General features: G+C 42.1%; 1 protein-coding gene across 8 annotated transcripts in view; it reads right to left on the bottom strand.

Moving 5' to 3' along the window:
• Positions 1-12,500, bottom strand: part of LOC123507906 (proteoglycan 4-like) — a 65,593-nt gene that overhangs the window by 37,153 nt on the left and 15,940 nt on the right. For 5 of the 8 annotated variants that reach the window (XM_045261212.1, XM_045261220.1, XM_045261216.1 and 2 more), the window contains exon 4: positions 462-683. The exons of 2 other annotated variants lie outside the window; for them this stretch is intronic. In XM_045261212.1, the coding sequence (XP_045117147.1) occupies positions 462-683 (222 nt within the window). The remainder of the gene's footprint in view (positions 1-461; positions 684-12,500) is intronic. One more of the 8 variants, XM_045261214.1, reaches the window with a different exon arrangement.

Below are 12,500 nucleotides of genomic sequence, written 5' to 3'. Positions count from 1 at the left end.
CTGTGTTGAGGTTGTGAAGAGGAGGAGGAGGAGGAGGAGGAGGAGGAGGAGGAGGAGGAGGAGGAGCAGCAGCAGGAGGACAAGGACGAGGAGGAGGAACATTACAAGAGGATGACAGACAGGAAAAAAATGATGGGTGTGTTTTAGAGGGAGTGGATAAACGTGGCGAGATGAAGAGGGAAGGGAAAACACACACACACACACACACACACACACACACACACACACACACACACACACACACACACACACACACAGAGAGAGAGAGAGAGAGAGAGAGAGAGAGAGAGACGATTAAATATAAGATGAATTAGTTAAAGAAACATGAAGAAAAAAAGTGAAACAAACAATAAAAGAGAACAACGATATGAGAGTGAGTGAATACGTGAGTGAGTGAGTGAGTGAGAGTAAAGGAAGATTATGGAAGAGAGAGAGAGAGAGATGAGAAGGGGGGAGCTCACCGCAGACCACCTCAGGGCAACACGTCCCTGCCTTCTGTAGTTTGTAGCATCCCATTGGCACACTGGTGGGCACGGCTGGGCATACCCTCAAGTGACACACCAGCGACGCCTTCGTGCACGTGCAGACCAAACACGGTTCCTGGGTGGGCACGGTATCCCCAGCCTCGTACCACTGCCCACCGTACTCACAAGCCGCCCCTGCTGTGATGTTAGTGGCGGCTGCTTCAGGAGTGTCGGGTTAGTGGTGGTAAGCGGAGTGGGTCGAGGAGATGGGGTGTTTAGGGCAATGGAGGGGAAGGAGAGGGCGTGGTGGCATGGGTGAGGAAGAGAAGGCGTGTTTGGGGTCAGTATGTGAGGAGAAGGACGTAGTAGTGTGAGGAGGATGAGAAAAGGGCGTGGTGAGGCAGGAATGGTGGAAAATCATGAGGGGGTAACGTAATGAAACAAATGGAGTAGGAGGAGGAGGAGGAGGAATCAAGGGTGTGGCAGAGGAGGAAGAGAATGAAGAATAATTGGAAGAGGAGGAGGAGGAGGAGAAGTAGGAGAAGGGTGATTGTAGAAAGGGTTCGAAATGTTATTGTGTTAATGATATAGTGTGGGTGTGGTAGCAAAGAATGCGTGGAAGGAAGAGGGCATTGTGAAAGACAGACAGACAGACAGAGAGAGAGAGAGAGAGAGAGAGAGAGAGAGAGAGAGAGAGAGAGAGAGAGAGAGAGAGAGAGAGAGAGAGAGAGAGAGAGAGAGAGAGAGAGAGAGAGGACGAGAAAAGTAAAAGATGGTGGAATTACAGAGATCATACAAGAGATGAAAATTGTACCGTAGTGGTTTTGATCATAATAAGCAGAGAATTAACGCCAAACATGATGAAAGTAAACAGGATTGGATATAGAAAGAAAAAGGAATTAAATAGTGACAGTGTAGTGTAGATAGTGACAGAGTAGTAGTAGTGTAGATGGTAATAATGTGGGAGAAAGGCAGGGAGGAAAAAAAAGATCCGTAAGTCCAAGAGAAAAGGAAACAAAACATGTGGTAAGCCGAAGGAAATGAACGTGGTCAGGGAAAGGAGTGTGTGGTGGTGTGGTGGTGAAGGGATATGAGGAAATGGAGAAAGGTATGGGGATGGAGTAAAGGAGGAAGGAAAGAAGGAAGTGGAGGGATATAGGAGGAAAAAAAAGGAGGAGAGTGGTAAGGAGAATGTAGAGGAGGAAAAGGAGGAGGATGAGAGCAAGGGAAAGATGATAATAACGAGGAGAAGGAGAAGGAGGATGAGGATGAGGATGAGGACAATAGCAGGGACAAGGGGAGGATGAGGTGGAGAGGATGGATTGGGTCAAGCAAGTGTGTGGGTGTTAGTGACAAAAATTTAACATTAAAACAAACAATTCTTTTAAGAAATGAACATACAAACTAAACTAAGGACTTTTATCTTTATTTAATCATGCACACACATACTGCATATCATTAGTCAACTCTACTCAACAAAACTAGTAACTGTATACCTTTTTACATTTATGACACTGAGATGCAAACTAATTAATCACTGTTATTAAAGACATTCCACTATGATCTATTTATCCAAAGTAGCGAGGGATTATTTAACAATATATTTACATGGAGAATGAAAGCTGTGTGAGGAGAGACACAGACACAGACACAGATACACAAGAGGACGTCCAGGTGTGAGTCAAGAGAAAACTGACACGTTAAGCTGCTCAAGTCTCGGAGGTCAGAAGGTCACGGAGGCACCACTGGAAGCACCACTGAATAGCCCAAGGCCTCCTGAAGCAGTGGAAGGCGGAGCAGTCATGCAGTCAGGCGTGTTAGGGCTTAACAGGATCGCAGGAACACGGAATCTCAAGTGGTACACAGTGAACCGTAACAAAGCAAGTACAGGCCAGGGTGGAAATAGAAAAAAAAAAAAGATATTAAGCAGGAACTTTTTCGGAAGGTATGCAGATTTAGTTTGGAATTTTGAAGAGTTTAGAGTTTTATTTACAGAAGTTTTAGGGAATTTATAAGAATATTTAAGGACGTCTTCACTGCTGGTCAAACACGAGACTACGAATGAGTATAGCGTGAAATAAAACGAACCCTAAGACTAGTTACAGTGCGAAAGAAAACGAATCCCACAATTTGTTTCTACCAATCGCGGAATTCAAAGGAGTCACTTGCGCGTTATGAGCAGAGCGCGTTAACCCTTACCCTGCCTTGTTGTGTACGAAAATAAGGGATAACAAGAACTTGCAGTAACAAAGCCAACAGACACGCAGTAATAACAAGTATGAGAACAACAACGCCAATCACGAAGATGAGTTTGTCGTCCTTATTTAGAAACGCTTTGCTCTCTCACCACGACTATTTTCCAAAGCCACAGAGATAACTAGCGGGGTTTTCAAGAGTGTTTCCCCAGTTAATAATGCAGAAATCTTGTCACTCTGCCTCTAGAACCGTACAAACACCTTAAAAAAACTCGTGTAAACTCAAATAAAGTCTCTTGAAATAGTGGAGGTGAAACACAGAAAAGTTTGAGAATACGAGTCTGTGTGTGACCCAATCTTCGCTGGAGGATGTTCCCAGGCAAGGGCGTCCGGGAGAGGAGATGAAATTGTTGGGGAGGGAATGCCGGGAGCTTGGGGAGTGGGGAGGAGCACTGCAGGGCCTCGAGGGATTTCCAGGAAGGTCACACTAGGGGCAGGGGTAGGTAGTAGTGTGTGTGTGTGTGTGTGTGTGTGTGTGTGTGTGTGCCCGGAGCCAGGAAATACCATCGTCTGGGTTTGGGCGTTCCTAATTCACCAGGAGTTCCCAAGGCGATGTTTTGGTGCCTCTACCATGTTCAGATTTAGTGTGACTCATGAAGGAAACTGGTATTGATGTCTTTGTTGCTTTTTTTTTCTTTTATTCCATTAGACTCTGTTTTTATTCTTGTCATCTTTTAGTTAGTGGGTAGGTAGGTTGGTTCTCTCTCTCTCTCTCTCTCTCTCTCTCTCTCTCTCTCTCTCTCTCTGTCTCTGTCTCTGTCTGTGTGTGTCTCTCTCTCTGCCTCTCTGTCTCAGTCTTTGTCTCTGTCTCCTTGTCTCTCTCTCTCTGTCTCTCTCTCTCTGTCTCCTTATCTCTCTCTCTCTCTCTCTCTCTCTCTCTCTCTCTCTCTCTCTCTCTCTCTCTCTCTCTCTCTCTCTCTCTCTCTCTCTCTCTCTCTCTCTCTCTCTCTCTCTCTCTCTCTCTATGCACACAATAACTGCTCTGCTTTCGCCACGTTTGCTTTGGTGTGGATGAATTACTTTTGCCCATTTTTTTTTTTTATTACTTGAGAATGAATCTTTTACGTATGAAATTCCACTCGTCCCTAACTATCTATTGTGTTGGATGGCGAGGCGGAACACGTGACACTCTTAACAGCTGATTCATCGTCTCCTCAATGGTTAGCGAGAACTTCCTATCTGCAATTCATTCCTGTCTATTTGTTGTGTCATTTTTTTTTTTTCATTCAGATCTTTTTTTCATATTGTCTCGCATCACAAGCCACAACTCAATACATCAACACCTTCGACTCACTCTCTAACTCAACACATCAACACCTTCCATTCACTCTCTCCAGAACTCACCCACAGAAAGAACTCAAGGTCAGCGAAAACGAAACGAGAAATGCTGAGGAATCTAAGGCTCGTAATCTCAAACACTTCACTGCTTCACCTCCACTATTTGAAAAAAGCTCTATCTAAATTTACACGAGTTTTTTTAAGGTGTTTTTTTTACGGTTTTAGAGGCAGATTGACAAGATTCCTTCATTATTAACAGGGGAAGCACTCTTGAAAACCCCGCTAATAATTTTTGTGGTCTTAGAAAAGAGTCATGGTGAGAGAGCAAAGGGTTTCTGAATACGAACTGGTGACTGAAGACTTGTATTCTAAAACACTTCTGCGCTTCACCTCCACTATTTCAAAAGGCTCTATCTAAATTTACACGAGTTTTTAAAGGTGTTTTTACGGTTTTAGAGGCAGATTGACAAGATTTCTGCTTTATTAACTGAAGAAACACTTTTGAAACCCCGCTAATCATTTCTGTGGCCTTAGAAAAGAGTCGTGGTGAGAGAGCAGAGCGTTTCTGAATACTGAAATGAGGCGTGTGAAGGAAGTAATTGAAAGATGGTGCGGTGAATTTGGGAGTAGGAGAGGTTGCAGTGAAATGAAATCCTGATGGAACAGTGACCAATGCAACATTTTCGAAGCAATTCAGTAACTTCGGAATACAGAACGAGATAGTGAAGTAATAATATTGAGAAGCGGCATTATAGAGCAGTTCAAATCACTCATTAATAAGACAACGAATAACAGTAGATAATGAAGCCATAAGGATTACATACGTTTACTGCCCATACCACAGACGATAAAAGGCAGTAATAGAAGCAAAGGAAGCTAAGGTAACATTCTTAAATAACTGAAATGTACAAAAAAAGAAAAGAATAGCAATAGAAGAGAGGGAATTAAACCCAGAAATATTTAATGACAACAGTAATTAAGCTCAGTAATGGATAAAAACCCAACGGAAATAAAAAAAAGACTCCATTAATTAACTAAAAAATCGCAGCTCAAGGTGAATGAAAGGTGTCGTAATTAGCATCACCACCACCACCACCACCACCACCACCAGTACCAGTAAACCTTTGACTTCCGCGATAGTACGAGATGCAGGCAGAGCAGATGAACAGTCTCAAGGGAACACAGCTCTATTATCACTCAAAGAAAAACCACCCCGCCCCACCCCCGCATATAATAATAATAATAATAATAATAATAATAATAATGGTGAAATGAGCGGAACTGATAGAAAACTTTGTGTGGGAATATGAATAAATGAAGTGAAAATGCTGTGGGGCTTAGTGAGAGAGAGAGAGAGAGAGAGAGAGAGAGAGAGAGAGAGAGAGAGAGAGAGAGAGAGAGAGAGAGAGAGGATAAGTGGAAAAATAGGGTAGATGGTTAATATGGATACTAGACAAGAGAGTAAGTGGATAAATGGAGAGATAACGTGGATAAGTAAGAATGTGGATACTGCCCAAGAAAGGACGTGGATATGTGGTGAAATACGGATGAGAATAGGAGAGAGAGAGAGAGAGAGAGAGAGAGAGAGAGAGAGAGAGAGAGAGACTACCTTATTTATTTAGTACTTATGTAATTATTCAGGTATGTATCCATCCTATCCACTTCCTTATCCATCAACCTATCCTTTATCACTTGTTTGGGTCTATCAGTATCCATCCACTTAGCTTCACTCATCCACTTCTCTTTCTATTCTCTTTCAATCGATCCTCACTCTTATTCCCCGACTTATCCATCTCTTCCTACTATCCATCTCATATTGTCATCCGTATTTCATCACATATCCACCTCCTTCCCTGTCCAGTATCCACATCCTTACTTATCCTCATTATCTCTCCATTTATCAACTTCCTCTAATGTCTAGTATCCAATTTATCTACCCATTTTTCCACATATCCACTCTCTATCCACCCTCTGTTATATATCCACACACATCGACTACCTGCTACCCACTTTCTGTACATCCACCCATGCACTATTTAGATCCGTATTCAGAAACGCTTTGCTCTTTCACCACGACTATTTTCCAAGGCCACAGAGATGACTAGCTGGGTTTTCAAGAGTTTTCTCCAGTTGTTATAGAAATCTTGTCAATCTGTCTCTAGAACCGTAAAAACAGCTTAAAAATGCTTTGCTCTCTCACCACGACTATTTTCCAGGAACACCGAGGCGATTAGCAGGGTTTTCAAGAGTCTTTCTTCATCAGTTAGTAATGTAGAAATCTTGTCACTGCCTCTAGAACCACCTTTAAAAAAAAACTTATGTACATTTAGATAAAGCCTTTTGAAATAGTGGAGGTGAAGCGCAGAAGTGATTGAGAATACCAGCTTAGTCACCGCGAGACGGTCAAAATCACCTTAATAGACTCATGTAAATTAGATAAAGGCTTTTGAAATAGTGAAGGTGAAGCACAGAAGTGTTTGAGAATACAAGCCTTTAGTCACCAGTCGCCGCGAGTCTTCTAACCCGTAGCGGCAGAGTAGCAATGTGGAAGTACCCGCCCTCCTTCACCCTTCTCCCGTCGCCCCCGGCCCTCCATCTGCTACTCAGTATGGAGGGTTAACGGGACCGGAATGGGGGCTAGAGGTGGTCTGGGCTCTGGGGGTCTGGAGGGGTCTGGGGGGTCTGGTGGGAGCCTAGAGGTCATGGCTTTCCACAGGGCATTAGGCTGCGACTTGGGGTCACCTCTGGGCTGGCTCCTAGTCACTCCAACTGCCGTCTGTGGAAGCCTGTTTCGTTTCATGTGTTTTTTTGTTTCTCTCGTTTTGATGTGTGTTTTCTGGGTTTTTAATGTTTTGTCTCTGAGTATAGTTTGAATGGATTATGGTTTTATTTCAATTTTTTTTTACGTTTTTTGTCTTCATTTGAGTTTAGATTCAGTTGTTTTTGTTTTCATTTTTATGTTTTGTCTCCGTTTGAGTTTAGTTTGAATGTTTTTTGTTTATTTTTATCTTTTGTCTCCACTTGACATTACGTTAACTTGTCTGTTTCTATTTTCTTCTTAATCTCTTTCTTTGATCCTTTATCTTTCTTGTTACTTGCTTTATCTAATCTTTCCTAATTCTTTTAAGTGTAATACATTTCCACACCTTTAGTCACTCTTCCTCTCCCTCAGCCGGCCCACTATACTCCAGCCAACAGCCTTTCATCATTTTAACAACATGACAACAATATCTGGACTAATTCACCTTGTTTTTTCTTCCCAAACCTACCAGTTCCCCAGTTCTTCTATACTTTAAGTCCTTCCTTGTAATTATAATGTATAAAAACACCCATTTTCTTCCGTACTTTAAGACGTCTCATATACCATCTATAAAACCCTCATTCTTCTCTCTTTAACCCAACATGCCACTGCAGCCAAACCCATTCTCTCGTTCTCCTTTTCTTCCTTCTCCATCTCCCCGCCACGCCTCCAGCATCCAGCCAGCCAAGCCCCCGGTACCTCAGGCGAGCCCAGTGTGTACACGCCTGCCTAACCTGTCCAGGTCACACAACACACCTGCAACACTCCCACTTCCTCACTCAACTTCATTCTCCTCATTACTGCTTGTACACGTCTCTTGTTTGTTCCTATCTTTTTCTTGTATTTGTATTTTCTGTTATCTTTGTTTTGTGCTTATTGTTCATTGTTGTTTTTATATTTCTTCTCTTGTCTTGTTGTTTATCTCTTTCTCCTCCGTTTCTTCCTCTTCCTCTTCTTCCTCCTATCCTAAGTTTTATATTTTCATTTTTCCTCCTATTCTGTTTGTTCTGTGCTTAGTGTTGGTTGTTGTTTTTATATTTCTTCTTTTGTCTTGCTGTTTTTTTTTTCTTCTCTTCCTTCTCCTCCTTCTCTTTCTCTTCTTCCTTCTATCCTTTTTATATTTTCATTTTCCTCATGTTCAGTTCGTTCTGTGCTTATTAGCTTAATTTTGCATTTCTACTAGCTCTTGTAACCTCCTCCTCCTCCTCCTCCTCCTCCTCCTCCTCCTCCTCCTCCTCCTCCTCCTCCTCCTCCTCCTCCTGCTCCTTCTTCTTCCTCTTCCTCCTCCTCTTTCTCCTCCTATCCTCCTCCTCTTTTCTTATCCTCCGTCTCGCACTTTACATAAGATGGCGTGGCTTATCACAAACAACCTCGTAAAGTTCAGGAGTTAAGCTTCTGTTGGTCTTCTTTCTTGTTCCTTTGCGTTCCTACTCCCTCACCTTCTCCACCTCATCCGTCATCATCGTCTCCCTCCTCTCCTTCCTCCTCGTCACGCTTGCAACATACCAACAGTGCGGATTCTCTCGTCATTTTCTTGGGCACTCCGTCAGTTTGCTCTCCAAATACAGACGGTTTGCTTGGGGAAGACTCCGTGTCATTTTTACCTAGCTGTCTTTTCTAGCGTTTCTTTCCTTCCTGTCTTTTATAAGGTCTGTGTGATTCTTCCTTTCTTTCACTAAACGAACAGTACAAAAAGACTCAGGAATTATGGTGTCTGCTTTTTTTTTTTTTCTTTTCTTTCCATGCTCTTTTTTTCGGGTTCGAGATTTGTCATTCATCCTTTCACCGAAGAAACAAACAAAGGAAAGGCACAAACTGTCGTAGCTTTTGTCCCATCTTTGTTTGCAGTTCTGAGATGCTTTTGCCGCCATCTCGATTACTCTCAGAAGGCTACACTTGAATTTATACCGATTTTGAAGGATCCTAGTTTCTGTAAGGACGGTTTAGTCACTCCAGCTACCATTTCAGGCCATACGTAACAGAGGTAAAGGTTTTCATTCTTCCTAACCCCCTTCACTACTGGGACGCATTTTTTACTGTGAGTTTTGGGTGTGATTAGACCATTTTATTGAGCAAGGTTCTATGGAGGTCAGGAGGTTAATGGACCAGAATCTTCACTATTTCAATCTCCACATGAGTTTCTGAAGCTGTTATAAAATAGTAAAATAGTAAGCAGAATAAATGTGAAGACGTGTCATGGTACTACAGTGATTTCCTTCACGTGTGGTTCTTTGTAATCTTTCTTTCATACAAATACCCACTAAGGCAAGAATAAAAAGCTGACCTGTATTTTTATTTCACTAATCAAGCAAATAAAACACACGTAATTATTATTTTTCTTTTATAGTATGTGATCTCCTTCCTCAACGATTTTTACTACTTTAGTACTGGGACGCATTTTTACCATGAGTTTTGGGGTATGTTTAGAAGATTTTATTTATATTACCAAGGATCTATGGAGCTAAGAGAATTAATGGCCAGAGTCTCCACTATTCAAATCCCGACAAAAGCTTCTGAAGCTGTATAAAATCACCAAATAGTAAGTAGAATATATATAGAAACACGTCATGGTACTGAAGGGATTAATACTATACCAGTGAAGGCGTTTGGTTACAGTGGAAAGGAGAAATATAGGCCTCTGGTTAAGGAGAGAAGGTGAGTGAAGGACGAGGGAGAGGAGAGGAGGAGACACAGGAGGCATAATAGCAGCAGCAGCAGCAGCAGGAGTAGCAGCAGTGCTATTCAAATTTAGGTCAGGGTTGTGTAGGATTGGATTAAGTTGCAGGGTGAGACAGAGGGACGTTCCGCAGGGCAAGGATAGGGAAGGAAGTGACATGGGGAAAGAAATGATATGATAAGGATAGACAATAATGAAAGAAGTATAAAGTAATAGATAAAAGTGTCAACCAAAGAGCACGAAGGACAAACAAACGACAGCCAATTGTTTACCATTACGAGGCTGTTTGTTTACTATTTACAGTAACTCAAAGTGAAAGACGTGGGAGAGTAAAGGCGAAGGTTCATCCCCCACCCACCCACTCACCAACCACTCAGCCACTCACCCACCCAGCGCTCTCAAGGCCGTGTGGTGTTAACAGGGACAGTGCCATATACAAAATAAATATAGGGTAGTAATGGCGAAGGCTCCTCACCTCCGCTCTCTCACTGTAGCATGTTACTTTTCGACAATATAAGAATTTAAAGCATTTTTTGTGTGGTGTCCAGGATATGAAGAAATAAAAAAAAAGAAAAAAAAATTTGCAAAGAACATATATATAAGAAAACACGATAATACTTATTTTTTGATAAGGATACAAGAGAAGAAAGAAATAGTATAGGAAATGTGGAAGAAGAGAGAAAGTCAACGGAGGAACTTGGTGGACAGAGCAGAGTAGAGAGATAAGAAACAACATTAGGGAAGCGCCAATATAAAGGCCAAGATTCCCGACCTGCATCTCATCTCACCTGTTACGGTACAATCTCAACCTCAGCAGTGTGCGAGGTTTAAGTCACTGTTGGAATAAGACTTGCACCCGAATTAAAAAATGCTTTGCTCTCTCACGACGTCAATTTTCAAAGGCCACAGAGACGACTAACCAGGTTTTTAAGACAGTTTCTCGTTATGATAAATTAGAAATCTTGCCAATTCATCATCAGAGCCATAGAAATACTCTTAAAAACACGAGTATCTTCAACTGGAGTCTTTGGAAAGCAGTGATGGTGAGAGCAAAGCGTTTCAGAATACAAACATTAGGATCATATTCTGAGATACTTTTGCCTCCACTTCGATCACTTTTAAGAGGCTACTGTTGAATCTACACTGAATTTGAAGGGTGTTTGTTTCTTTACGGTTCTTGTGACAGACTAACATGATTTCTACATTGTTAGTCTTGGAGACTTTCTTCTCTTACCCTTGCTGTGACAGATTGACAAAGGTTCCTACACATTAGCCTTAAAACTCCGATTAATCATCAATGTAGCCTTAGACTTTTTACGTTTCTCGTGACGATTAACAAGATTTCTGTACTATGAGCTTTAAAAACCCGTTTAATAATCAATGTAGCCTTATTTTTTTTTTTTGTGACTAATTAACAAGATTTCTACACTATTAACTCTAAGAACCGAGCTAATCATCTCTAACGCCTTAGAAAAAAGTGGCAAGAGAGAGAGAAGGAGAGACATGGGAGTAAACGGTCCATATTCTGAAACACTTCCACGCTGCACCTTCACTATTTTCAAAGGGCTCTAGTTGATTTTTAAGGATGTTTCTGTAATCCTAGTGACATAACAAGTTTTCTGCGTTACCAACAGGACAAATACTCTTTAGAACTCGGCTAATCGTCTACGTAGTCTTTGAAAATGTCACGGTGAGAGAGAGAGAGAGAGAGAGAGAGAGAGAGAGAGAGAGAGAGAGAGAGAGATTTTATTTGATTTGATATCTTTATTGCCTTATATAATACACCTTACGTATACAATATGCACATACAAAAATATAATCAAATTCAATATTAAGGCTTGGTCTATTAAGCATAAGCTTTTATATAGACCTTTGGTATATAACATTGTTTGAAATGCGCGACTTTTGCATTTCCTTTCAGAGAGAGAGAGAGAGAAGCGTTTCTGAATATGACGATAATAAAGGCGATCTTGTCTCACCTACCGTTCCTTCAAGGTGGCATACTGGAAACCTGGCCACTGCAGGTAAGGATAGGGCAGGTAAGGGTCAGAGTAAGACGCAGAGAGAAACGTGAGGCGTGAGAAGGTGTGGAGAGGAAATGAGAGAGGCTGAGGAGGGTACGAAGGGGGCGGGTGAGTGGGGCAAGTGACGCAAGGCCCAGGTAAGGTCAGGTAAGGTCATTCCCGTTACGGTCGAGTCACGTGGATCCACCTGGCGGTATGTGTGTGTGTGCGTGTGCTTGTGAAGTTCAGCAAGTGGAGAAACTTTGGCAGGGGAAGCAAGGAGGTGGAAGTTAGACAGGGAATGGAAGAAGTAAAGACAAGAATAAAGGAAAAAGGGAGAAAAGAGGAGGGAAAATAGAAGATAGGGAAAGATAAGAAAGGAAAAGAGAAAAAAAAGGTACGAGGAAGCAAATTAGAAAGAAGAGGTTAGAGATGGAAAGATTAAAAGCTGAGTGAGGGAAACAGGGAGAGAAGAAAGAGGAAAGTAGAAAGGAGGAAAGGAAAAAGGAGAGAAAAAAAGGAGACCACGAAAAAATATCAAGAGAGAGAGAGAGAGAGAGAGAGAGAGAGAAGGAAATAACGAAACAAGAAAATTAGGAAACAAGAGAGAATAAGAATAACAAAGAAGAATGAAGGTGACACACACACACACACACACACACACACACACACACACACACACACACACACACACACACACACACACACACAGAGAGAGAGAGAGAGAGAGAGAGAGAGAGAGAGAGAGAGGTACTTACAAAAAATACCTCCTTTACCCAATAATTCCTCACGAAAAAAAACACATTATATATATATTAAAAAAAAAAAAACGAGAGAGAGGAAGCAGAGAGACAAGTGCCAAGACAGCAGGGGTGGCCTCTTCTTCCCCCTGCTGGCCCGGTCACAGCGGTCAGTGGGTGAGTTGGCCTGCAAACTGGTTGGGGGAGGTGCTTGCTACGGCGGGAGTTGTGGTACAGGTGTGGGTGCAGGTGTATTCGGGAGAGAGGGGCAGGTAACAGTTGT

This window comes from Portunus trituberculatus, chromosome 23, assembly GCF_017591435.1.
Source record: "Portunus trituberculatus isolate SZX2019 chromosome 23, ASM1759143v1, whole genome shotgun sequence".
Taxonomy (NCBI): Eukaryota; Metazoa; Arthropoda; class Malacostraca; order Decapoda; family Portunidae; genus Portunus; species Portunus trituberculatus.
This window is presented reverse-complemented; position numbering and strand designations above follow the sequence as displayed.